This window comes from Mesocricetus auratus, unplaced genomic scaffold (assembly GCF_017639785.1).
Source record: "Mesocricetus auratus isolate SY011 unplaced genomic scaffold, BCM_Maur_2.0 Super-Scaffold_100003, whole genome shotgun sequence".
Taxonomy (NCBI): domain Eukaryota; kingdom Metazoa; phylum Chordata; class Mammalia; order Rodentia; family Cricetidae; genus Mesocricetus; species Mesocricetus auratus.
Window position 1 is genome coordinate 14,564,565 of NW_024429188.1, and position 26,820 is coordinate 14,591,384.

The 26,820-nt window shown below is 41.4% G+C and overlaps 1 protein-coding gene across 3 annotated transcripts; it reads left to right on the forward strand.

The window, feature by feature from the left end:
- Rab9a (RAB9A, member RAS oncogene family) lies at positions 1–26,041 on the forward strand. 3 transcript variants are annotated; one of them, XM_040744054.1, is made up of 5 exons: positions 1–158; positions 8,091–8,175; positions 9,317–9,372; positions 14,024–14,049; positions 24,907–26,041. In XM_040744054.1, the coding sequence occupies exon 5, from the start codon at positions 24,938–24,940 to the stop codon at positions 25,541–25,543; it is 606 nt and encodes a 201-aa protein (XP_040599988.1). In that variant the 5' UTR covers positions 1–158; positions 8,091–8,175; positions 9,317–9,372; positions 14,024–14,049; positions 24,907–24,937; the 3' UTR covers positions 25,544–26,041. The 3 variants fall into 3 exon arrangements, with proteins under 3 accessions (XP_040599988.1, XP_040599986.1, XP_040599987.1); XM_040744052.1 differs by lacking the exon at positions 9,317–9,372; XM_040744053.1 differs by lacking the exons at positions 8,091–8,175; positions 9,317–9,372.
- The last annotated feature ends 779 nt before the right edge of the window (positions 26,042–26,820 follow it).

Sequence of the window (26,820 nt, forward strand, 5' to 3'; positions counted from 1 at the left end):
CGGCCGCCATATTGATCCTTCTGCCGAAGTCGCCCGCTTTCGGAGCTGGAGCTGAGTAACGCTCTCTACGCCGACGAGCCTCCGGCGCTCTTTCTTCCCTGGTTGCGTCCAGGCGGGCTGGCCAACACCTCCCGGGGCGTCCTGTGTGTGGCTGGAAGGTGAGCGGGGGCTTGGGTCAGAGCTGGTTGAGGGTGAGCGCGCCCACAGGAGCTGGGGGCCGCCTGGGGCGAGGGGCGCGCCAGATTGGCGCGGGCTTGTAGATTGCTGGGCCACAGGGGCGGCTTGTCCCCCAGTCTGGTGACTGACGCAGGAGGAAACATCGGCTTGCCCACTCAAACACACGAGCAAAGGGACACACACCCAACCACTCGAGACACTTACGCCCACGGGTGTGCGCGCTACCACACACACACGCGCGCGCACGCGCTACCACACACACACACACACGCGCGCGCGCGCTACACACACACACACACACACGAAGAGAAATCTATAAAGCACCCCGGGGAGGAGATACACCCAAACCCCCAAACTCTTAGGGTGGTGGAGAGATGCGCACACGGACAAATAACGCAAACACCTGGGTACACACATATACACCCGTCTTTCCCCTAACCACATAGGGCCACACTCACTCGAGACCAAATCTTGCTCTGGAGTGACTGACTAATGCTGAGGAAAGCAAGGGCGCTTGTGTTATTTGAGTTTGACGACCTCTGACATCCTACCCAGTTGAGCATTTACTTAATGTCTTTGGCCCACGCAGGTGAGGGAGCTTGAAAGATAAAACCAGGGCAAAGACCATGTAGGCGGTTGGGAACATTGATTCAGATCTTGACTGAGGTTTCAGAATCGCGTTCTTGCTTTTCTTCCATCTTAGTACGTGAAAAGACCAGATGAGACTTTTTAAGTGCTTACCAAATGGTTGGTGTGTGTATTATTGTTTTGTTTTTTAAGTGATGACACATCCCGTGATCATACTTCTTTTGAGGAATAACTTTTCTGCAAGTTTCCAAATTGGCACGTGACCAGTCTTTTCACAGCGTCCTCATAAAATCATAAAATCAACAGACTGAATTTGGGTTTTGTTTTGTTTATACAAGTTTTTTTTTTCTGGCTAGTTTCACTGCAGTGGAAAATCCCTACACTGCCTGAAATCTCAACTAGAGTTGAAGGAAACCCAGGGCTTTCAACTAAGGACTATTTTCCTTTTTCTTTTCTTTCTTTACTCGTCTCCTTCCATTGCTGGAGACCAAACCCTGGGCCTTGAGCTTGCTAAGCAAGAGCTCTCTACCCCTGAGCAAAAGTCCCAGCTCTTAGGGACTTAAGTAGCCTGCCTTTACTTTTCTTATATAATCCTAGGTCGAAGTTATCATTCATTGTGTAGAACTCCAAAGTATCTAACATCAGAGTGCCATATCTTACATATCTTACAGTGGTGGGCAGTTTTTTTCAAGGTTTTCATGTACATTGTAGTTTCTTGTTGTACTGCAATGTTTGTGCTTTGGAGGCTTATTTACTTAGAACATTTGGGGATTTAGTGACATTTTTGTTTTCTGCAAGGTTAGAATAGACAAGCAAAAATTAGAACATCCATTGTTGGAGGCTAGCAAATACATTGATGGTGTTCTCTTTTTCTAGAGATTATTTTTACATTTTCCCTATCCAACGACTTCTATTTTATACTATAGCACTCTGGAGGCCTGAAGTTCTTTTAGTTCTAGCAATTTTTTTTAATCTTCAATTTCTTACTGTTTATTTCGAAGTCCTACACCATATCACTTGAACTTGTTTTCCTGGTCTTTCCAAAGCAATGGTTCTGTTTTACAAATGATGAATTTGCTGGGACCTGGGAGGGTCAGATCTCTCCAAGGTCACCTAGGGAATGAGGGAGCAGTGCTGATTTACAGAACATGTTTGTGGGCTTTTTAGAGTAGTAGTTTTGCACTGGGGGGAAATTTTATCCTCTCAACAGATATTTGAAAAATGTGTGGAAGCATTTTTGGTTCATAACTCCATGTCACATCAGACTTCTATAGTTCTTTAAGCACAATGTGATTTTACTATTCAGGATAGCATTTGTATTATTTTAAAAGCTTGCTGAGGGGAAAATTCTCTTTATTAAGAGGTATATGAATACCTGGTAACAGAATCCATTTTTTGTTGTTTCATGGTTTGTTTGTTTTTTATTTTTAAGCTGGTCTCAAATTTGGTATATTATCAGAGACTGGCTTTGAACTCTTGATCTTACTGCCATGGCCTTCTAAATTCTGGGATTACAGGGATGCACTACCACACAAGTTTCGGGATCTTTTTTTTTTTTCTAAGACAAAAGTGAGAAAAGCTTTCAAGATATTGGGAACCATTCCTCTGGATTTAATTAAGTTTGTTTCTTCATTATTCCATTCATCCACAGACATTTTCTGAGCAACTTGCTGGGCACTGGTACAAAGGTGCTGGCCAGAAGGAAGAATAGGGGAAGCCTTCACCTTCCTGAAGCTTGCAGTGTAGTCGCAATCATAGGACCAGGTTCTGACGTGGTCCTAGAACAGAGTTTGTTTTTTGGACTACTCAGGAACTGAGTCAGGTGCTCATTAAGGAAACAACACATCCACACCCAGCACAGAAGTACCTGTGTCATGGCATTCTTTTCTGAGCAGACTTAGATGAAGTGGAGGACAGTTGCTGTGCTCTTTAGTTTTGTATAGTTGAATTAGGTGTGTGCATTTACCAAACTATAGCTAGAGACTAGTCTTTTTTCCCCCATAATAAGGTGTCACTGTGTGGTTTCAGCTGGCTGCAAATTCACTTTGTAGACCAGGAGGCTGGCCTGCAAACTCAATCCAACTCACAGTCCTCTTGCCTGGAGAAACTTTGTTTTTTGGCTTTTCGAGACAGAATGCCTCTGTATTGTTTTGGAGGCTGTTCTGGAACTCACTCTGTAGACCAGACTGGCCTCGAACTCACAGAGATCCTCCTGCCTCTGCCTCCTGAGTGCTGGGATTAAAGCTGTGTGCCACCAGTGCTCAGCTGGAGAAGCTATTCTTAATGAATATAAGCATCTTGCTTAAATTTAGCCTCAGTAGATAATAGATAGGTGTTTTATTGTTGAAATCAAGAAATAAAATGAAAAATTTAAAAATAACACTTGTATAATTTTCTTTTTAAAGATTTATTTATTTTTAGCAAAACAGTGATAGTGCACGTCTCTAATTCCAGCACTTGGGAGGTAGAGGCAGGTGGATCTCTAGTGAGTTCCAGGCTAGCCTGGTTTACAGAGTGACTTCCAGGACAGCCGCGATTATTACACAGGGAGACCCTGTCTCAAAAAACAAATACAAAGCTCCCCCCTCCAATTTATTTAATTTGTGTTTATGTATATAGGTGTTTTGCTTGCATGTGCGTCTGTTCACCATTTTCGGTCTATGGAGGCCAGAAGAGAGTAATGGATCCCCTGGAATGGAGTTACAGATGGGTGTGAACTGCCAAGTGGGTGCTGGGAATCAAACCTAGGTCCTCTGGAAGAGCAGCCAGTGCTCATAACTGCTGAGCCATTTCTCCAGCTGGCATTTTTTTTGGTGTTTTTCAGCCTGATTTTTTCCATGCTTGTCTGAGACCAGTCAGAGTGTATGCTGCTCCATTCTAGTGGCAGTTATTACTGTTAGGTGAACCTTGGGGATAGGTGATGGTTGTGGGGGTGGGGTGGGGGAAGGGTTGAATCTGTTTAGCATTTCCTGAGAAAAAAGTCACATAGTCAGTAGGTTTGTTTGTGGATGTGAGTGCATGTATGGCATATATGCAGGTGTCTGGGGGTGAGAAGGATGTGGAGTATCCAGTACTATATTCCCTTGTATAGTCCCTTGAGACAGTCTCTCACTGAACCTGGAGTTAGGCTAGTGGTTAATAAGCTGCAATAATCTTCGTTTTCATGAGACCACAGCCAGCTTTTTCTGGGGGTTCGAACTCAGGGCCTCTTGCCTGCACAGCAAGTTTTGTTACCCATGGAGCCATCTCCCCAGCTCTGAAACTGGCTTTTGACTCCTGCCACTGCACAGTGTTTTTCTTTGCTAACAAATACAGATTTCTCTATTGCTTGCTTACCAGATATTCTCTGCTGTGGGGAGTGTGTGTGGTGCTTGGGGGGCAGGTTACAGGAATGCTGAGTTTCATATCACCTGAAAATGATTGCCAGTACATGCAGTCTAACAAAGGTATGTGGGTTTTTGTTTTGCTTTTCTGGGAAGGGTCAAGAGGAATTGGTGCCAGGAGTCTTGTTCAGTTACTATTTGTCTTGCTACTCTAGCATAGTTATGTCACCACATTGCTTTCTTTGTAAATACTTCCTAATGTCTGCAAGAGTATGTATGTCAGGTAGAGACAGCAAATATTAACTGCCACAATTCTGCCCTGGGCAGTTTGTTGGCTAAGTAGCAGGAGGAAATAAGCCAATTAGAAGTGGTGCCCAATGAGGCTAAGTTGAAAGCTATGTAGATAATAAAAGCTAGTATAAGAAAATAGGGTTTGTAACTTCCAGGTCATCCACAGAGGCCATTTATTAAACAGCTGTTGGGGAGGGGAGGAACTGAAGTCAGAAAACGCCTCAGGGAGTTTGGTGGGAAATCAGGAAGCAAATGAAAGGTCAGGCTACCTGAGGTAGGATACCTGGAGCCAACTAGGTGTGTAGGTGGTGGTGGTGGTGGCCGTGGCCGTGGCGGCGCATGGCATGGCGTGGCCGGGCAGGCCTGTGGCAGTTCCAAGCCTGCTTTGCCTCAGGGTGCCTGGGCTGGTTAGATAACTTGAAGGAGAAATGTGTTTCTCAATGTGACTCTTGGTATTGTACATACTGTTATGTGCTCTGGGTATTTCCACATTCTGGATTTTTCCACTACCGTTTGTTAATTTTTGACCCTGATGATTTCAAGCTGTAGAATGTCATTGCATTGGAGAGACAGACAGGACCTGGAGATGTAGTCAGTGGGTGTTAAGTAAGATAACAGCTCTGTGTGAGGCAGTCGGGCCTGGCTTCATACTTTGTGGACACAGACTCCACTTTTGTCTTGGGCTGAACGCATTATACATGTTTGCCATTGTGTTGACAGGCTGGAGAAACAATATGGAAGGATTCCACTCATTCATTCCATGACTATGTTTGTTTTAATCTAAGAGTAAAGGGCTGAACTAGTTTAATCCCAGGTTTTGGTTATTTGGAGTAAGTGTTCGGGTACAGAAATTTTAAGATAGCTTCCAAGAGGTAGTTGCTCATAAGCAGCTAGTGTTAGCAGTGTAAGAGAAATGTGTAAATGCCTCACACTTATTTCAGTATCTTGCTCCTAAAAGGTAGAGTGTTGAATGATTCTAACAGGGCCAAAAAGGCCAGGCTTGGTAATGTTTGCCTGTAATCCAGGCACGTGGGAGACAAAGACAGGAGATTAGGACTTCAAGGCCATCCTTGGCAGTATAGGAAATTCTAGGCCATCTTGGACAACATGAGACCCTGCCTCCAAAACAAAGTAGAATAAAAACAAATGGAAATCTTTGGGTTGCTGTCTTAAGCTTATAGGGTCGCTCTAGTCTTCTGGTTTCAAGCTTCTATGGTTTCAAGCTTCTATGTTTGAACTGGTAAGTAGACCTGGACTACATACATACACATTATAGTAGGAAGTCAAATAAAAAAAACTGTTAGGGGGCCACATGTTGGTGAAAGCAGAGTAGTCTGGAATGAATTATGAATTATAACCCTTTTTTTTTGAGACAGAGTTTCTCTGTGTAACAGCCCTAGCTATCCTGGAACATGCTTTGTAGACCATGCTGACTTTGAACTCACAGGGATCCACCTGCCTCTGCCTCCTGAGTGCTGGTGCCACCACTCCCCGACTGAATTCTAGTGATTTGAAAAAAACAGTTGGTTTGCAGTAAACAGACAGTTACCATCCTTATAATCATCCTTTAATTTTTTTTCCTGTGATCCTGGGCAGATGCACCTTCACAAAGTTATGTCACCAGAAGAAATGTGTGCTATGTAGTGTTGAATTTGAACTCCCTTGAGCATGGTACCATACAATGCCAGCATCTCTGTTTCCTTTAACATTTAGAGTAGCCTGTCATACTCCTGTGAAGCCATATAGTTAGGAACCATAGCATTAGATGTTGGTGTTTTCCATTAGAGTTTGTGTAAAGATTTATTTAGTGGTAAGGAAACAAGGCATTAAAGTTGGTTTGTAATTCCCTACCACTCCCCTTTCTTTAAGTCTGTAAGCTTTTCTCCCCAGCTTGTAGTTTTGGAATGCTGAGGGGAACGGGCTGCAAAGGAAAGCACAGCCCAGGTTTCCTATGCAGACTGTCCCTCATCCCTACTTTGTATCTCTTTTCTCCCCATTGTCTACTCTGTGCACTTGTTCAGAAAGCAAATGTGCTGGGGTGGTAGGAGGGTGCCTGTTCTTTCAGAGTGCTCCGGCTTCCAGTCTTTTCCTGTCTCTGGTTGGAATACTGCTGGAGAACTAGGCAGTGGCTTTTCAGTCCTCTGGCTGAGTTTCCTTGTCAGTCATTTCTTCTTGAGCTCCACACTGCCACCTCTGTAGGATTAGCTTGCCATTCTCTAAATTTTGTTGATTTTCATCTAAAATAGTTTTTTCTTGGTGGCTTTTTTTTTGGCCGTGTATTTTTTTTTTGAGTCCTTACTGTCACTTGGGGGTGAGGTTACCACTTTTGACCTACTGTGTTTAGCTGGTCCTGGAGATGGGTAATCTTGGTTAGCTTCCTGTGTCTGATCTGTGAAGCATGGGGGGTAGTATCTGATCTGTGGGAGATTCTTAAGAAGCTATGTCTTAGATACTGTGATGGTTAGTGTTGTCAACTTGTAGACTTGTGGGCATCCTGTTTAACTGAGGTGGGAAAAGCCCTCCATTGTGGCTAACACCATTTTCTGGTTGGGATCCTGAGTTGTGTACTTGGAGAAAAGGAGCCACATGTATTCATCCTCTCCTGCTCCTCATTGTGATGCAATATGACTAGTCACTTGAGATTCTTGGTTGCCTTGACTTCCCTGCTGTGGTAGGCTGTATCCTTTCTCGCTTCCCTTCAACTGTAAGTCACAAACTTTCTTACGTAGCCTTTGTCAGAGTATTAAGACAGATACTTAATAGATTTATTGTAGTAAGCAGTAGCTGTTAAGATATTTAACTCAATAAGACAATGGCAATGGGTTGGGAAGGAAGTAGACAGAATTCTTTGTATGATTGAATCAGGTAGATAAGACAGAAGAGGTCTTGGAAGGATAAATAACATGCTTTGCCATATTGACTTTGAATACTGCTACTATAAAGGGACTGGAAGTTCTTGTGTGGCCCTGAGGTGAGAGAGGGTAAGGTGAACTTAAGTGTGACTTTGAAAGATTTCCTGTGAGAAGAGTCCATTCTAGTATCTCAGTAGGGTTAAACTGGGTGCCACTGAAGAGGTGTCATGTACATCCAAGAAACAGACTTCATAGTTACCAAGCCTAGACTTATTCTACCCTTCACTGCCTATGTCCCCATCTGCCTCCACACTAGATTAACTCCCCAGAGTTACACACCTCCATTCCCTGGAACATCAGCAAGTCATCAGAAAATGGCCACTAGCCAATCCAATGGCTTCTTCTCACTTCTCAACACAGGGCCCTAAAGTGACAATAACCCTCTCTTGAAAATTTTCTAAAATAGTTCATGAAACCACTGACGAGAGTCTGCTTTCTCCCTGACATCATCAGCTTTCTTCAGCCAGGTGGCTCCCTTTCCTAACAACGTCTCAAAGAATGTACTGTCCTGAGGTTGAAGTCCATAACTCTTCCCACTGAGGCGATAATGGGGGAGTGGCTAGTCCTTATTAAGACAGGAAGGATCCCACCTCACCTCTGGGTAAATGTGTTTTACTAGCAAGATACTTTGTCAAGTGAGTGTCCATTTCCTCAGTTGTTTTAGAAAACATGATTACCCTTCTGAGATTCTGTGGCATGTGTGTCTTCAAGGAATTTGCTGTCAGTTATCATGGCCACAGATGGAGAGACAAAAAAAACCAAAACAAAAAAACCTTCATTCTTCTTTCTTTTGCTTTAGGGCACTGTGTTGAGAAGTGAGAAGAAGCCATTGGATTGGCTAGTGGCCATTTTCTGATGACTTGCTGATGTTCCAGGGAATGGAGGTGTGTAACTCTGGGGAGTTAATCTAGTGTGGAGGCAGATGGGGACATAGGCAGTGATGGGTAGAATAAGTCTAGGCTTGGAAAGGTTTTCTGTGAGAAGAGTCCATTCTAGCATCTCAGTAGGATTAAACTGGATGCTACTGGAGAGGTGTCCGTTACATTCAGGAAACATTTATGAAGAGCTACTTGCAGTGTGTCTGGCATTGGACTGGTGACAACTTCTCTGTAGGTAGGATGGGATTTCTAAGCCTTTAATCTAGTTGAGTCTTAACAAACAGCTGCTCTTTCTATATTTATATCATTAGTCAGCAACCAAGAACGGGTTCATGCCTCAAAGTCTCTTGGTGTTGAAGCTCAGAAGTAGTGTTTTTTTTTTTTTTTTTTTTTTTTTTGGTTTTTCGAGACAGGGTTTCTCTGTAGCTTTGGAGACTGTCCTGGAACTAGCTCTTGTAGACCAGGCTGGCCTCGGACTACAGAGATCCGCCTGCCTCTGCCTCCCGAGTGCTGGGATTAAAGGCGTGCGCCACCAACGCCCGGCTCAGAGGTAGTGTTTTAAAGACAAAAATCACAAAGACCATTAACTCAAATCAAAGTTGGATGAAGGTAAGAGTAACTGTGAAATGTCTGTTCCTGGCAGAGCATAATTGTTATTTCAGACATAATATTACAATTATTTTTTGACTTGTACATTTTTCAGTTAGTTTAGTTTACATTAATTGTTTTGTTTAATATATCTGGACCCTGGGCCATGGCAATCTCAAATGTCTAAGGCAGATGTGACTGTTTAGGGAGGATGGGACATTGGGTGAGAACAGTCTAAGCAAACAAAATGGATTCATGACAAAATGGCCATTATCTTGGTCACTTTAGTATGTTGTGGATTGTATTTGGTTTGTGTTTTGCTGATTTTATTTTTCTAATATACATGTTTAGATTCGTCCCTTTCATAATTTAATTTTCTTAAACCCTCAGCCATAATTCCTAGTATTTTTTTTAGATAAGGTCTTGCTTTGTAGTCCAGGCTAGCTTCAAAATTTCAGTCCCGTTAGGATTACGGGTCTGGGATACCACACCAGTTTCCCATTATTCTTGTGACTTTTCTCTGTTTCATTCTGTTTTCATTTTGCCTTTTAAAATTCAGCCTTAAATTGGGCATAACAGCACACACCTTTCATCCCAGCTCTCAGGGACACAAAGGTAGGTGGATCTGTCTTGTTTCTGGTTTACATTGAGAAATCCAGGGCAGTCAGGGATATATAGGAGACCATGTCTGAAAAGAACAACCTAAGCTATTCCCACCCTTTTCTTTTTTGTGGAAAACTGTTTTATGGGCCAGTGAGTTGGTTCAGAGTTGGAGATCTGAGGTTTATGCCTAAACCACATAGTGGAGGGAGAGAACCACTTCCCACAAGTTGTACTCTTGTGTGGCACACATACACAAGTAAATAAATAAAATGTATTAAAACTTAAGGTCAGACCTAGTCACAAGCATGAGGACGTATGATCCCTAAATCCCAGGCAAAAAATGCCAGGCTTGGTAACAAGCTCTTATAATCTCAGTGCTAGGGAGATAGAAACAGGAGGATCCTTGGGGTTCTCTAGCCAGTCAGTTGAGTCTAATTGGTGGGCATTTAGGCCAATGGAAGATCCTGTCTCAAATGAGGTGGATAGCATCCAAGGTTGTTCTGTGGCTTCCGTATGCAGTGCCCTCATGCACACATACACACCACACCATAACACAATCTTTCCAGTATAAAGTTCAAGCATACAGGTTTCTGTTCCATTATTATTATACTTATCCTGAGACCACATGGGATTCTAGGGATTGCCCCTCTCTTGTTCACTCATCACTTTGTAGACCTCCTTTGTCTGATACAGTAGCTACTAGTATTGTGGAATGCTTTAATTAAAATGAAGTTAAAAATTCAGTTAAGCAAACTTAAGCACATTTCAGATGTTCATTGACTACGTGGTTCATTGGACATCTCCAGCAATACAGAAAGTTCTGAATTATCTGTTATTTAGTTGTTTAATTGAATCTTTTGTCCTCTTACCGTACCCAACTACAGATGTGCTCTTATGAAAAATTAATGTATGTTTTTATTCAGTTAGATGCTTCATTTTCCAGAAAGTGTACTTACTGGAATGAGTTACTTAAATAGAGTATGTGCTTTGTCAGAGATCGTTTGTTTTTTTATGGTTTGATTTCCACAATTTTTTTTTGTTTTATTGACCTTTCCTATCTTTGAGTCAGTATTCAGTGCTAGATAAACTTACTTCACTTTGACAATTTTTCCCCCCGAGATAGCTCTGGTTGTCCTGGAACTCACTCTATAGACCAGGCTGGCCTCAATCTCACAGAGATCTCTCTGTCTAGGTCTGCACTACCGCCACCTGCACCACTGCGCCTTCCCAGCACCACCTGGCAAAATCTTAAGTCTCCAAGTTGGCCTGTTCTTGTAGTATTTTCCTTAGTTCTGGTTTGTTTGTGTTTGCTTGTTTTGTTACCTTTTTGCTATAGAGCTAGCACCCATTAGACTTCATGATATCTCTGGCTTATATCTCATTCATTTTCTCTCTTTGCCCCCACCCCCCGCCTTCCCACCAACCTGGTTCCAGAGCTGCATCAGTCCCAAATAACACACAGGAGGCTATATTAATTATGAAGCTGTTGGCCTTGCTTGTTTCTTACTGGCTAGCTCTGACTTAAGTAATTACCCCATAATTGTTAATCTAAGTATTTCTCTTACCGGAGAAATTTCTGGGCTTCCTACCCCATGGCGGTTATATCTTGACTTCCTGTGTTTCTCCTACCCAGAGTCCTCCTGGACTCCTAATCCCACCTATCTTGCTTCCCTATTGGTCAACAGTGCTTTATTGACATATACACAGGACTTCCCTCATCACCCCCCCCCCCGTTCCCCCTCATAGTTACATTCAGGCTTACTATGTAGCCCAGGCTAGCCTTGAACTTGTGATCTACATGTCTTCAACTCCTGAATTCAGCCACCCTGCACTGCCTGAAGCTCAGCTTCATTCTCTCTTTTAAAAATAAGCATGACCTTTTAAATATATAATTTATTTAACTTTATTTCCATGTGCATTGGTGTGAAGGTGTCAGATCCCCTGGATTTGGAGTTACAGACAGTTATGAGCTGCCATGTGGGTGCTGGGAACTGAACTTGGGTCCTCTGGCAGAGAACAGCTAGTGCTCCCAACTTCTGGGCCATCTCTCCAGCCCTGAAGCTCAGCTTCTTAAGCTAGGAATTTAAGTGAAATGGTAACGATGCCTCTAATTAAGGCATTCAGGGTGAATGAATGCAAAAGGAACTTGTGAATTTGGGGAGAGGAAAACACCTTCCTAAATTTAAATGAGGAGTGATAAATTCAATTAGAATTTTCAGGGGTGAGAAGTTGCAAAGGGAGTATGTGTTTCTGAAGTTTTGAGGAGGTGGCTTATCAACTCCCTTTGGTACCTTACTAGACGAATGTGCTAGCTTTTCAGCATGTGCATGCCCACTTCTTGTTGATGTCTGTAAAGTACTTAAAGTGTTTTTCTTATTAGAATTGCAAGAATCAATTTTCCCCACATTTTAATGGATATCAAAAGTTAGAGGAAGAACTTACATATAAGTATAGCTAGAAATAATAATAGAATGACAAAAATAAAAAAGGAAATGATTTATTTTAGCATTTATTTGCATTTCACCATGCACAGAACATTTTACTCAATGTGGCAGACAAAAATAGGACAAATGAATTGTCTTCATTAGGGTTTCTGTTGCTGTGATAAAATATCATGACCATAAAAATCTTGGGGAGAAAACTTAATGTACTCATCACTGCCCATTTCCTCATCTGCTTTCATACCGGATTAACACTCCACTGAGTTAATTTAATTTACAGCTCTTAAGTCACACAGCCGTTGATGAGGGAAGTCAGGGTAGGAACCTGAAGCAGGAACTGATGCGGATCATGGTGGAATGCTGTTTACTGGCTTGTTCCCCATGGCTTGTTCAGACTACTTTATTATAGCACCCAGGGCCACCAAACCCAGGGGTGGCACTGCCCACACTTAGCTGTGCACTCCGACTTCAGTCACAGGCTTGCTCAGAAGCCAATCTGGAGGGAGCATTTTCTCATTTGAGGTTCTCCTCTTCCAAAAAGCTTCTGTCAAGTTAACATAAAACTAGTCATCAATGAATGGATGACATAGGTGTTGTGTACCTCCTGGGGACTTGACATTATAATTGGGAAACAGACATATGCAACTGGGAGCATATAAGCAAGTGGGAAATCATAGTGAAGGTGTGAATGATAGTGAGTACAAAGAAAAGAGAAAGGGTATCTTGGAGGCTTTTTGTATGAGGTGATTTGACCTAGGCCTCTGATGGTGAGTTTTGTAACCACTGTGGTACGAAGGTGCCTCCTAAACCAAGGTCATAGCCCAGGCTAAGATGGGGAGTCCACTGGAGGCAGTGGTAGCTTTGGATGGGAGTGGTGGTGAGTTGTGAATATACTGGAACAGACTTCAGAGGTTGGATAGCAGTAGTGCTCTAACCTGCTGAGCCTTCTCTCCAACTCCCTTAGTTAGGTAAATCATTTCTAGGAGTTTTTTTTAAACCAAGTTTCATTTTCTTTTTGGGAGAAGGTGGTTGTAGAATAATACTACATGTATTTTTTGTCTCAAAAGTTGATAACCAAGAAGAAAATATGAGCACTTTTATAATGGTATATAATATGTGTTTTTTTGTGTGTTATTGTGAATGTTTTTAACCAGCATATTTCGTTTTTATTACGAGGCATGGTAGACATGTTGAGTACTAAATTCTGAATGGTAAATATTAGGAGCATGGCAAAGAGGTTCATTAGAATTGGACGTATTTGAGACAGGGTGAGGTATAGCTGCATTGGCAAGTGGGTGCAATAGTTCTGCTTATAGTGGTTTATGGCCACTTGAAACTTGTCTGTAAACTTGCCTACTTGGGACTTCATGTTCTCATCCCACAGAAAGTTCCTACATTCTTCTAATAAGCCTGGCACTGTGGTGAAACACCTGTGTGCAGTTATCTGAGTACATGTTTCAGTAGCCCGTGTCGGCAGACACTGCTATCCCTGCTGTTCCCATGCGCTTTTAGGGAATTAAGTTCTCCCACCCTTGGGCTGTGTCCCTTGGGTTGGTACTAGGAACATGCTTTCATGATACTGCACTACCTCCTGGCCTTAACCTAACTCTACATAGGTGCCTTGCTCTCCCTTAGCTCCTGTTTTCTCTGTGGTTTCCTTATTTCATTGTCTGGAACATGGTTCTTAGCTATCCAAAATTTGGGCAGATTTAATTCCCAGTATAATTTTATAGCTGTGCCTGCATGTGAAAGTTAGAAAAGAAGGGTGGGCAGGTAATCTTGACAGAGGAAAAACAATACATACAATATATGATGTAGGGTCGTTTTTTTAAGGCTGAGATAGATCATTGATAGCATTTGGGTATTTTTAAATTAAAAATATAGATATAGTTAAATGCTTTTTTACATTTAATTATTTTTACACTTAAAATTATGAAAACAGGTACAGGCATGTAGTCCTAGTTACTCTGTAGGCTGAGGTAAGAGAATGAAAATTTCAAGGTCTGACCTAGAGTACAGGGCAGGTTCAAGACCAGACTGGGCAATGAAGTGAGACCCAGTCTCAAAAGTAATAAAAGTCCTGGGGTTATGTAATTCACTGGTAGAGCTTGCCTAGCATATGCATAGCCTTGGGTTCAATCTGTAATACTATAGGAAAAAAATCATCAAAACAAATGTATATCACTAATGTGAGCTTTGTTTTTTTTTTTTTTCTCCTGCAGATAATGATGCTTGCACTGAACTAAGGGTAAGGTTCACAACCTGTGTATTATGCTTTTTTTTTAATTTAGATGTCTTTATTTGTAGAATTTAGCTGTATTAAGTTATATTAAACTTGATAAAGATTATTGCTTTTAGATACTCTTTCCAACTGTGGAATATCAGTTCATATTACATTTATTTTTAGCTGAATTTTTTAAAGTTACATGGTAGGATATTTTTATTCCTTTAGCTTATGCTAAAGAAATCTCAAAGGTTCTGCTGCTTTTAGAAAAGAAAAGAGGCACTCGGTAGTTAATAGTGTTTTTACTCAGCTGAACTTGGTGGCACACTCCTTTAATCCCAGCACTTGGGAGGCAGAGGCAGGAGGGTCTCTGTGAGGTTGAGGCCAGCCTGGTCTACAGAGTGAAGTTACACAGGAAACCCTGTCTGGAAAACAAAACAAAACAAAAAATTGATTAAGTAATTAAAAGAAGTGTTTGTACTTGCAGTTTGGTTCCCAGCACCCATGTAATAAGCAGCTCACAACTGCCTGGTACAGGCACACACACACACACACATCAAAAAGAACAGGAATCATTTTTTTTATTTCCATAAGCTTGCTGTGATTATGTTAATGAGTGGATTGAACGAGGTTGGCTTCTCTTAAATATCATTGAGAACTAAGATGGTTTATATACTTAATTATTACACCATGTGCATTTGTGTACAACTCTAAGGTTAGAATCAAAGAGGTGGTCATGTGTGTTAATAATGTTAGGAAAGGCCCATATGTTCCCAAGTAGGAGTGTCTGGGAGCCCCCAAACAGTAAATGTGCATGTCAAAAATATTACTTGGTGTGTGGAATTAGCAAATGAAAAATTTCTTTTAAATGTCATGAATAGAAAATCCCATATAATTAGGATCACTACAATTATGTAAGATCATGAAACTTTAGTGTTTTTGTCAGTTAAAAACTGTGACTGTTGTGTCAGGTTCATGGAGCTCAGAGACTAACCCAAGGTGATGCAAAAGCAAAAGGTTTCATTTATTGTTCAAGGTGACCAACTTGGATCTCTTTCCATGGTGGAGGAAATGAGATCCACCAGCCAAAAAGAGAAGCTTTTAAAGGGGCAGACCATAAGGCTGAAGGCCACAAATTTCAGTTTCAATAATTACTTAAGGTCATACAAACTACAGAGTAAAGCAGTAACTATATATTTTAAGTAAGATACATTTGAGTAAGATAAGACAGGGCATGGGCTTGCAGGGTTACAGGGTCACAGGGTCTGCCAGCTGTCCCCTGGGCCTGGGTATCTTTACAGCTGGCAGGGGATCTTTAGGACCAGCAGTTAGCAAAGGAATGTTAACAGGGGTGATGGACAGTTACCTCCCCTTCTCTGAGAGCAGGGGCTCAGATGCCAGCCATGGCACTCCTAATTTAAGGAGTTAAATTTTCCTTCACCATTAGAAGTTCCCTTTCTTTGTATAGATTTAGGGCCCAAGTTTTTTTTGTTTTGTTTTGTTTTGTTTTACGAGACAGGGTTTCTCTGTATTGTTTTGGAGGCTGTCGGTCCAGCCTGGCCTCGAACTCACGGAGATCTACCTGCCTCTGCCTCCTGAGTGCTGGGATTAAAGGTGTGCGCCACCACTGCCCGGCAGGGCCCAAGTTTTTAAACTTCAATTAATTTTAATTTTTGATCCCTCATTTCCCCCATTTCTTATAGGTAACCCATTCTTGGGTTACCAATGGACAATTAAAAAAAACTGGGGAAGTTTGGCATACAGATTAGTAAATTTGTATCTTGTCTTCTTGTCCCCCGTGTAAGGGAGTTTCCTTTTGACTTAGCATCTCAACCAGGGAAAAGGGGCGATGTATTCTTTTTTATGGTACTTCCTGCTGACTTTTAGGGTATTGTCAGGGTCCCCAAGAAGGCTGAATGCTAGTCAAAAGCAAAAAGGAGATTCAGAAAATGGCGCATTTATCAGAGGCATCTAGTTTGCATCTAGTTGAAGATATGGGAGTGTTCACATCTGCTGGGCTGGTTCACATCCACAGCCAAGTCCAGGCCTAGCAGTCTTTAGGAGCAGGCTGTAGTCAGCAACTGATGCTCATCTGCCAGTAGTGAAAATCTGTTGAGACATGTTTAAACTGGGAACAGAAGTTAAAACTTATGTACTTAATTAGAACTCTTAGGCCCGTAGTTTTAATGATCAAGAAGGACAGGAGTCCCAAGACCAGAGAGAAAATCCCATCCTCAGGAACAGACAAGTGGGATAACAAAAGTTGTACTTATCTGGAGTCCTTTTGACCTGAGAGAAGTGGATCCAAGCTTTATGACTTTTGATCCTCTGAAGCCTATATGCACTTTATTATATAAAAGGACATAAAAGTTTTAGACATATTATCATTACCAGTCTGTACAGAAATCCACATTGCAGAAAAAGTAGATATTGGGTATCTGTAAAACAGTAGGAATATACTTATACCTTTGAGTGCTAGCAAAAACTGCAGATTTGGGTTAGAAGCTTGTACATTTTTCTTCTGTCCAGAGAGATCCAGGTAGAGATTGGACAGAGGTGCTTTAGGCCTGATGAAAAGCCCCTCATGTTTATACTTAGATGACAACCAAAATAAATCTTAAAACCTTGAGCTTGTGACTGAACAATAGGTAGCCACCATTCCACCAGCTTATTAGAACTATTAAATATTAAGATCTGAACTTTTGCATTTTAAGTTATTTTTATATCCTGAAGACTTATATGGCTTTATATCCTCAGATCCTTATTTAGGAGCTGTATCAAGGCTAGTCTAACCACCATCAATACTATCAGAGATCTGAGAAGGTTAAATTCTGTGTAACTTTTGAATCTATTAAAAAATGCCAAGATCTAGTCTATATACAGCTAGCCATACCCAAGTCTCCATAGCATTGGAGGCAGAAGTAAATCTTCACCAGCTCCATAAAGTGATTTTTTCTCTCTGTGGAAGAGGGACATGGAAAAGACTGACCTTATTTGGTCTAGGCAAAAGTGGTGCAATCAATTCTCCAGTGTCCTGCAGTCAGTCCATAGTCTGAGCCGGGTCCTGCCTGGTAGCAGGCATCACATTTGAGCATCTCGCTCACTGGTCTTCGTTGTCACAATCCGTGGTGCTCCATAATCTTCTTTAGAGACCTTGGGTCACTGTCAGGATCTGGTATTCTCTGTCTGATATTATAAGCTTTTTAATCAATATTTTAAATGGCATATTCTGTGGGCATCTGTAATATTAGAGGTCTGCTGCCTAGGTAACTCTGACAATTTGTTTTTAGTTACTTGTTTTAAGCTTAACCTTTGAAAACATACAGGGGACTGAGTAAGGTTTATCCCCGTTATAAATCATTGGTACTTAGCTTGACTATAACCAACAAACTTGTTTATTTATAAGGATGGCTAGTAACTTGTATTTCTTAACATCTTACAATAGGTTACCAGCTTTTATAAAACTAGGACGTTACACTGTCAAGTTTACTTTTACAAACTTAATGCTTTGACTTTTTAAAGTTTCCCATGTTGTGGTAATCCCTATTACAAAATTTTTCTGTTGTTATCAATGTAAACATCTGACATACCGGTGGTCCTAGGCTACCCTTATAAAAGGGTTTTGTTTTTTTATTTTTAAACCTCCAAAGAATTGAGACTTATGGTCTTAGATGCTATTTTAAGCCCTTTATTATTGTCTTAGTATACCATAAGAAATGCCTCAACTTTTGTTAGCATTTGAAGCTTATGTTTGTGATCATAAATTTTAGCTCTTTGATTTAAGTACAAACATTAACAATATAACATAAGCACAAATGTCTTATAACTTTATAAACTTAAACATTTTTAAAACTTTTTAAAAACAATTAAAAATCCTTTAATGTCATTTTGCAGTATCAAAAATAAAGCACCCTAAAACTATTATCATCTGGGAGACTATTAAATTTATGTTATCATTTCCCAGCGTTCCTAGTTTTAACCTTTTAACTAGTTTTAATTTTTAACAGATTTAACTATAAACAGTTTTAATACTGTCTTTATTAAAGACATTCGAATTCCTGATAACCCAAATTTAATGATCAGAGCTCAGCGATAAATTTTGAGCTATGTCCATAAATGACTAACTTCTATAAGTATTAGACAGCAAAAATATTTAAACCATTTTGTTTTAGCTCTATGCTTGTAATAAAACTTACATTCATACCAGAAACCACAGATAGAACTTTTTAAACAAATATACATAATTTTCTTTTGAGAAATAAACAAAACTTTTAAACAGAATTAACCTGGTATGGTCAAAAATTTTAACCCATATTACTAATTTTAAATTTAGTATTTGCAGATATGAGAGCCCACAATAAACATCCTCCTGACACTTTTACGACTTTTCTTTGACCCTCTTTAATTAAATTTTTTTTTATATTTCCTTACATTCTTTCTCTGATTTCCCTCAGACATCCCCATCTTAGACAAATCTCTCCTTTTCTCTTTGTCTCTCTCTTTTCCCCTCTTATTGGTGACTCTCATCAGGGGTGCATGGCTGAAGTGAATGCCTTATCTTCTTATTTTACTTTAAATCCTGAGTGTACCTTCTCAGTGTGGTGCCTTCCCCTGAGCCTCTCTGCACCCTCCGCACTCTTAACTGCTTGTTCCTTTTACTGTTTATGTGGACTTTACCAGCTCTCCTTTCATGTTTTTTTAAATAACTTTATAAATTTCTTACCTCCCTATAACTCTCCTGCATCTGGCCATTCCTTTCTCCTGTTCTACCTTGTATTGCCCAGAGAAGTAGACTTGTATTCTCAGCACCTGAAGCTCTTTCCAATGCTGCTGTGGTGTATTCTGTGGACATCCGAATTTGCACCCCCATTTGACTTGGGTATACAAACTATATATCCATAGTTTTATCCCATTTGGTCTTCTTTGCATCAGACTGATCATACCAAGTCTGCACATAGCCATCACATCTATGCACCATCTATTTTTTTAGCCTTATTTCTCCACCTCAGTCCTCAGCAGGAAACACAGTGTTGGCACTGCATTCCCTGCCCCGACAGAAAAACTTTATATGGCTCTTATTTTCTTATTATTTGTTTTTAGTTAACATAAAAAACCTTTACCAAAGCCCCCCCTTCCTTAATCAATTTGTACCAATTTTTAAAAATGATGACAAATAAATGTAACCCATTAGGTTTAAATTACTAAAACCCTTATGTATTTTTTCCCCTGGAAGCAGAAGCATCATTTTTTTAAACACAGTATATCTTTGACTTTTAATTTAATGTCAAAACTTCCCAAAGTATACAAACTGGCATAATTTAACATAATTTGGCTTGGGAAGAAAGGGAGGCAGCGCTGGTGGGCACAAAGTGTCTTGGCTGCCAGTGTTTCTGAAAAACAACTTTTTATTACCCTAATAGTAATTTGTAGCCAACCCTTGAATCTGAATGACCAGAGCAGCCCTGGTGGAGGGAAGTCTGCCTACCATGTCATAAAGGGCCCTAGCATCACAGGCTGTAACTTTACATCACAAAGCCTGGCTAGGAGTAGGCAGCTGTCAAGATAGGTACAGGGGTCTCATCTGCTAGTGCAGGAGGGAGCCTCGACGAGGGAGCCTCGATGAGCCAGTGAGTGCCAACTTTGGGGGACCCTGGCTTTCCTACTGGCAGCATAGTCTCTAAAAGTTCACACATGCCCTGCTTCCCTCCATCCAGCAGTCACAGGCCTGCTGGGAACACCTGGTTGACCACCTGGTTGACCATCTGGGCTCCGTCCCCCGCTAGGCCCGCTGTGGCCTCAGCTCCCCAGGAATGGATGGCCAGCTGGGTACACTTAGACTTGGAAGCACCCACCACTTGGCCAGTCTGGTGCGTGACCTGCAGGCATCTTTCTCCCGTGGCTTTGTCACCCGTGCAGCCACCACTGACAGACGCCATGGGCCATGGTGGAGGATGCTTGTGCCCTGTGCGCTGGCAGGCCTCTGATCGCCTGCAGGGAGGGAGGGGCAGGGTGAGTCCTGCACCAGCTCTGGCTCTGAGTGCCCAACTGCCCACCCGTTCCCATGTGCTTTTGCCTAACCCAATGACCCTCAGTGGCTGCTCCTCAGCTGCCTGGCCAGGCTCTGTCAGACTGGCAGTGCAAGCTGGTCTTGGGCCAAGCTTGGCACAAGGAGCCAGGGGGTACTGTCCTCCCGCCAGGCTGTAATTTCACACAGGGAACCACTGTGGCAGGAAAGTATGTTTTTCAAAGGGGAGGAAGGGATCTGTCCCATTAGATTCTGTCCTGAGACAGTGCCCTGTAAGACAAGACAGACAGACAGACAAACGCAGCGCTGAGACAAAGAAGAAAAGGCCCATACCTAGATTCCTAGATTTACCTAGACCCCTATTTTACCTAGAGAAGTCCTCAATTGGATCCCTGTTTTACCTAGATTGCAGGTTTGATCCAACTCTCGGTTGAATACCTAGATGGGAAGTCGGGGACGTCTCCTTGCTTCACCAGGCCTGGCCTTGTAGGCATGTCTGCCAAGCTCTTGGCCTGTTACCTATTACCTGTTTTGCTAGCGTACCTAGATGCCTAGAAGTACCTTGATTCCTAGATTAGAAGAACATGCACTTAACAGACAGACATAAAACATTTATTCACCCAACTAGTTGGGGTTGAAACCCTCAGAGTTCTGAGTCCTGGGAGACTCACGCTCTTCCCAGTCAGGGAACCAAAATCTTGTGCCAGGTTCGAGGAGCCAAGAAACTAACCCAAGGAGTCGACACTCTGATGCAAAAGCAAAAGGTTTCATTTATTGTTCAAGGTGACCAACTTGGATCTCTTTCCATGGTGAAGGAAATGAGATCCTAACCAGCCAAAAAGAGAAGCTTTTAAAGGGGCAGACCATAAGGCTGAAGGCCACAAATTTCAGTTTCAATAATTACTTAAGGTCATACAAAGTACAGAGTAAAGCAGTAACTATATATTTTAAGTAAGATACATTTGAGTAAGATAAGACAGGGCATGGGCTTGCAGGGTTACAGGGTCACAGGGTCTGCCAGCTGTCCCCTGGGCTTGGGTATCTTTACAGCTGGCAGGGGACCTTTAGGACCAGCAGTTAGCAAAGGAATGTTAACAGGGGTGATGGACAGTTACCTCCCCTTCTCTGAGAGCAGGGGCTCAGATGCCAGCCATGGCACTCCTGGGTTAAATTTTCCTTCACCATTAGAAGTTCCCTTTCTTTGTATAGACTTAGGGCCCAAGTTTTTAAGCTTTCATTAATTTTGATTTTTGGTCCCTCATGACAAGAACAACATTGATGGGGATTGATGGGAAAGGATTTTCAATAGCAGCAGTGACCAAGCTGAGTAGGTTTGAGGGCATAGCAGTGACTTTGGGGTTGGAGTAGAAGCAGCATCAAGCTTGAGGTAGCAACACGTGCTTTGTCAAAGGCATAGACAGTGAGTTGTTGTATGACATTATTCCTGTGAGTAAACATTGACTCATCCAGATAGGGAATTGACAACAGAACCACTAAAGAGTAGTTTGGTGAATCAATGTGTTTTGTTGGAGTTATTTACAGGAATATGGGTGAGGGGTTACTTAAAGGAACAGAAATGCCCATAGACAGCTGCATCCCTTCCATTATTGGTGACAGCTTGTAGGTAGAGCCTGCAGGTAGCCCAACAGATTGGACTGTCCCTTCTTGCTTGTTATGTTGATCTGAGCCTTTTCTAGGCAGCTATACCACTCTTTGTTTCTCCTAAGCCAGTGGTTCTTAACCTTTGGTTGTGGTGACCCCCAACCATAGTATTATTTTTGTTGTTACTTTATAACTGTATTTGCTACTGTTCTGAATTGTAATGTAACCAATATGCAGATTGTTTAGGGACTCTTGTGTAAAGGTCATTCTACCTCCAAAGGGTTGCAACCCACAGGTTGAGAACCAGTGTTCTAAGCACTTTAGACTAGTCTGAGTCTTATTTGAAGTTTTGCTTGTCTTGAGAATGTCTCTCAGCAGTCTCTCTCTCTCTCTCTCTCTCTCTCTCTCTCTCTCTCTCTCTCTCTCTCTCTCTCTCTCTCTCTCTCTCTCTCTCTCTCTCTCTGTCTCTCTCTCCTCTCTCTCTCTCTCCCTCCCTCCCCCCCTCTCTCTCTGGGGCTGGGGAGGGAGAAGCCTAGCGAATCTGGTCAGTTCCAGGGACTTCCTAAACTATTATGAGTTGCTTAATTCCTGTCTTAATGAGCTTTTGTGTGTATTTCACTTCCCTGCGAACACTCTATCTTAAGATTCCCTCCAAAATGGCAGGTTTTAATCTGGGAGGAAACTGTTATACAGCAGTTGTGGTGGGATGGCCAAGTTAAAGTTGAGTTAGGTGTGAAGAATAAATCATTGGAGAATTTTAATAATTTTGAGTGAGTTTCAGATGTTTTCTCTTATGTTGAAATACAGCACAATGAGGACACATTCTGAGAAGTGTATCATTATATGATTTCAATGTACTGTGAACATCCTCCAGGGTACTTACATAAGCCTAGGTGGGGTTGGCCAGTCACTTGCCAGGACCTCTTGATATCATTGTGAAACTGGATAAGCACAAGCTTATGTGAGGCTTGCTATTTATTGGCTTTCCACTGTCTCTTGAGTGCTTGGATTTCATGCATATACCACCACACCCAGCTTTGGATCATTTTTTATTCATGTTTTCCCACTAACTTGATTTCTCTCACTATCTAAACTGCTGTTTTTTGAATAGTGGAAATATAGTTAGAAATGCAGAATTCCTGTATGTTACAGAAGTATTCAGTCATACTAGATACCTTCACATTTAATAAAGAGACAAACAGATAATATCTACTACACTGGTTATAGAAATTCAGCCTAGTAGATAAAGCAATTATTCTTCATTTCTTATTTTCCCACCATGGGAGTCAACAACATGCACTGTCATGGTAAAGCTCATGAGTGTTTTTATTTTAGGACTCTTGTCCAGTATAACTAAATGTTTTTTTTTAAATTTGGCCATTTAAATTAGCCTACAATTAAAGAAATGGGGCCAGAAGTGTAGCTCAGTGGTAGATGTCTTAATGCTTAGCATGCACAAGGCCCGATCCCCAGTACCTAAATTAATTAAATTCAGTTTCTTGTTTATCAAGTGCTCAACAGCCACATACAGCTAATGAGTACCATGTTGGACCTTTCCATCATTATGTAAAAATCTTTTGGACAGTGCTGATGTAAGAAACTTAATTTTCTTCATAAAATTTGATATACTTAACAGATACTTAAATCTGAAATATTTGTATATTAGATGATTTAGTTTGATTCAACTTATGTAGAAACAAAGGCAAATATTAGTTATGGAACAAACAGGCTTTGCATTAGGTTGATAATTGATAAAGATGGGGTCAAGTTTTATGGGCTTTTCCACCCAGAAGTTTTATGTTTGTTTAACTTTTTTGTTTTTGTCTTTTGAGACAGGGTTTCTCTGTGTAGCCCTGGCTGTCCTGGAACTTGCTCTGTAGATCAGACTGGCCTTGAACTCACAGAGATCTGCCTGCCTCTGCTTCCCAAGTGCTAGGATTAAAGACATGTGCCATGACTGCCTGGCTCTGAATTTATTACAATGAAATTAAAACAAAACATCAAGTAGGGATAGTGCCATCAGTAGGATCTGAAGTAGCCATAGTTACAGGCATCAGAAATATCACCTCCACAGACTGACTTTCCTGTAGTGTAGGAAAGCTTTAAAATTCTTCTGCCCCTGGACTTCCTTAAAGGGCATACATCATGTATTAACACATTTTCACTAAAGATTGGTCTTCACTTTACTTTATACACACATGTGGGGTTGGGGAGATGGCTCAGTTGCTAAAGTGTCTGTTTTGTAAGCATGAGGACCTGAGTACGCATGTAAAAAACTGGCTATGGAATTGTACCTATAATGCCAGCACCAGTGAGGCAGAGACAGGAGGGTATCTGGCTCGCTTGCTGGCCATCCAGCATAGCAACATCAGTGGAGCTTCAGGCTAGAGACCTTGTCTAAAACTCCACCTGTTCAAAAATAAAAAAGGTGGAAGACATCTGGCATTGACTTCTGTCATTCATGCATGCTTACAGAGAGAGAGAGAGAGAACAGAGAGAGAGAGAGAACGAGAGAGAGAGAGAGAACGAGAGAGAACAGAGAGAGAACAGAGAGAGAGAGAACAGAGAGAGAGAGAGAGAGAGAACAGTAGACAGCAGCGTGGGTACATATTTGCTAAGAGTTGGAGCTGCCCAAATGAGTTTTATGAGTCTTTTGCTCTATTATATGAGAAAGTCCATGCTGCTGTCACTGATCTTAGCAACTCAAAATAGTGCTGCCAATGAAGACGGTAAACTTTTTGTACTCTCTAGTTTATTGATTTTTAGTTCTTATCTGAATCAGTGAGATTCTGAAAGCTTCAGACTTTCCTGCTCAATAGCGCCTATCTCTGAAGTGACTAGGGGAAGGGCTGTAGGAACATGTATTAGTGAACTGGACATTGAGGAGCTGTTTGAAGTTGTTAAGCCTATGGACTTTGGACTCTTGCAACCTCTCTCAGTTTAGGGTGGCTGGGGCTAAGAGGAGTTTATGATAGTGATGGCTCAGAAAGGTCTTGGAGGTTAGATTTGGTGTCTAGTTTCACAGTCAGCTGTGATGCAAGGAAGGGCAAGAGTGAGACTTTACTGTTATTTCAAGGGAATAATGAAAATGGATAGGAATTGGTACATGTCTAAGTGACAGTAAATGACAGTGTTGTTCCTTTGCAAAGAGGAATCAGGGCTGTGTTTTTATTTCATTTAAACGTTGATTTTATTAGAATTGTGTGGATTGAAACAGTAATAAGGCATGTAACGGTACCTCCCTTTTTTTTCAGAATTCTGAAGTAAAGACTCATACTATTAATAATGGCAGGAAAATCGTCTCTCTTTAAAGTAATTCTTCTTGGAGATGGTGGAGTTGGCAAAAGCTCTCTTATGAACAGATATGTAACCAATAAATTTGATTCCCAGCTCTTCCACACAATAGGTGTGGAATTTTTGAATAAAGATTTGGAGGTGGATGGACATTTTGTTACCATGCAGATTTGGGACACCGCTGGTCAAGAGCGATTCCGAAGCCTGAGGACGCCGTTTTACAGAGGTTCTGACTGTTGCCTACTTACTTATAGTGTTGATGATTCTCAAAGTTTCCAGAATCTGAACAACTGGAAGAAAGAATTCATATATTATGCTGATGTGAAAGAGCCTGAGAACTTTCCTTTTGTGATTTTGGGCAACAAGATCGACATCAATGAACGGCAAGTGTCTGTAGAAGAAGCCCAAGCCTGGTGCAGGGACAACGGCAACTATCCGTACTTTGAAACAAGTGCAAAGGATTCCACCAATGTTGCAGCTGCCTTTGAGGAGGCCGTTCGAAGAGTTCTGGCTACAGAAGATAAGTCAGATCACCTGATTCAGACAGACACAGTCAATCTGCACCGAAAGCCCAAGCCAAACTCATCTTGCTGTTGATGGCATTAAAAAGATGGTCGGTGCACACACACACACACACACACACACACACACACACACACACACACACACACACACACACACACACACACGAAAGAGGAAGGTGGAAATGAGAATTAATATTTGCTGGAGGGTTGGTTCATCTACTAATAAAATTCAACTAACGAATGAATATTGCTGCCTCATTAGTTGGTGGGAGAAGGGACACATTCACTCTGGGGGAAATTTATTTACTCAGTAATGGCACCTTACATTTATAAATTGTAATGGTTGTCTAATGTTTAATTTAAAATGTTAGTGCTAATAAGATGTGACCAAGAATTGAATTGTAATTCAAAAACTTTGACTGTTCTAGAAGTTACACTTTGGTTGTTTTTCCCCACAAGAAAATGGAGAATTACTTTTATATGTGTGTATTTTTATGTAATTAGCATTCTATTCTTGGTCCAGGGAAGTGAATTCCTATAGCAATACTATTAAAGATTAAAGTCTAATGCATTTCTTTATGTTGTGATAGCTTTTGATTTGATTACCTCATCTTTTTAAGATGACTTTTCTTATTCTGCATATTAGAATCTATCACACTGATTTATTTAGTTGTGTGACATGCACATATATCCCCCTTCCCAACAGAGAAGCTAGCTTTAAAAAAAAAAGAGTCTCATGTATTCCAGGTTGACCTTGAACTTCTGGTAGTCTTGCCTCTACCATGAGCTTGTGCTGCCAGGTCTAAATGCATGACAGGTGAGCTGTGTTTTCAGCCCAGAATTGTACTTCCTGAGAGGGTAATGAAGACAACTGTGTTTACACAGGTATTTCCTTGGTATCTTCTCTATCACTATTGAGTGATTTTTCTCTCAAAACTTTATTCTAAAAAGACAACTTGCAGTTTGCGATGAAACACCATGACCAAAAAGCACCTTGGGGAGGAGAGGGTTTATCTGGCTCACACTTTCACATCATAGTTCATCATCAAAAGAAGTCACAGGCCATGGAGGGGTCCTGCTTATTGGCTTGCTCTGTCTGCTTTCTTACAGAACTCAGGACCACCAGGCCTCACCCACAATTGGCTGAGCCCTCCCACACCCTATAGGCCTACCTGATGTTACTGAGGCTCTTTCCTCTCAAATTCTTTCATGAGTTGATTTCATATGTGGTATCACAACAGTCCTGTCCCGTGGGTGCATATCAATCATAGCCTAGCCTGACTGCTGTTATAATAAGGTTAAGACCGGTCCCTATGATAATTAAGGACATACTGGGGTAGGAGAGTGAAT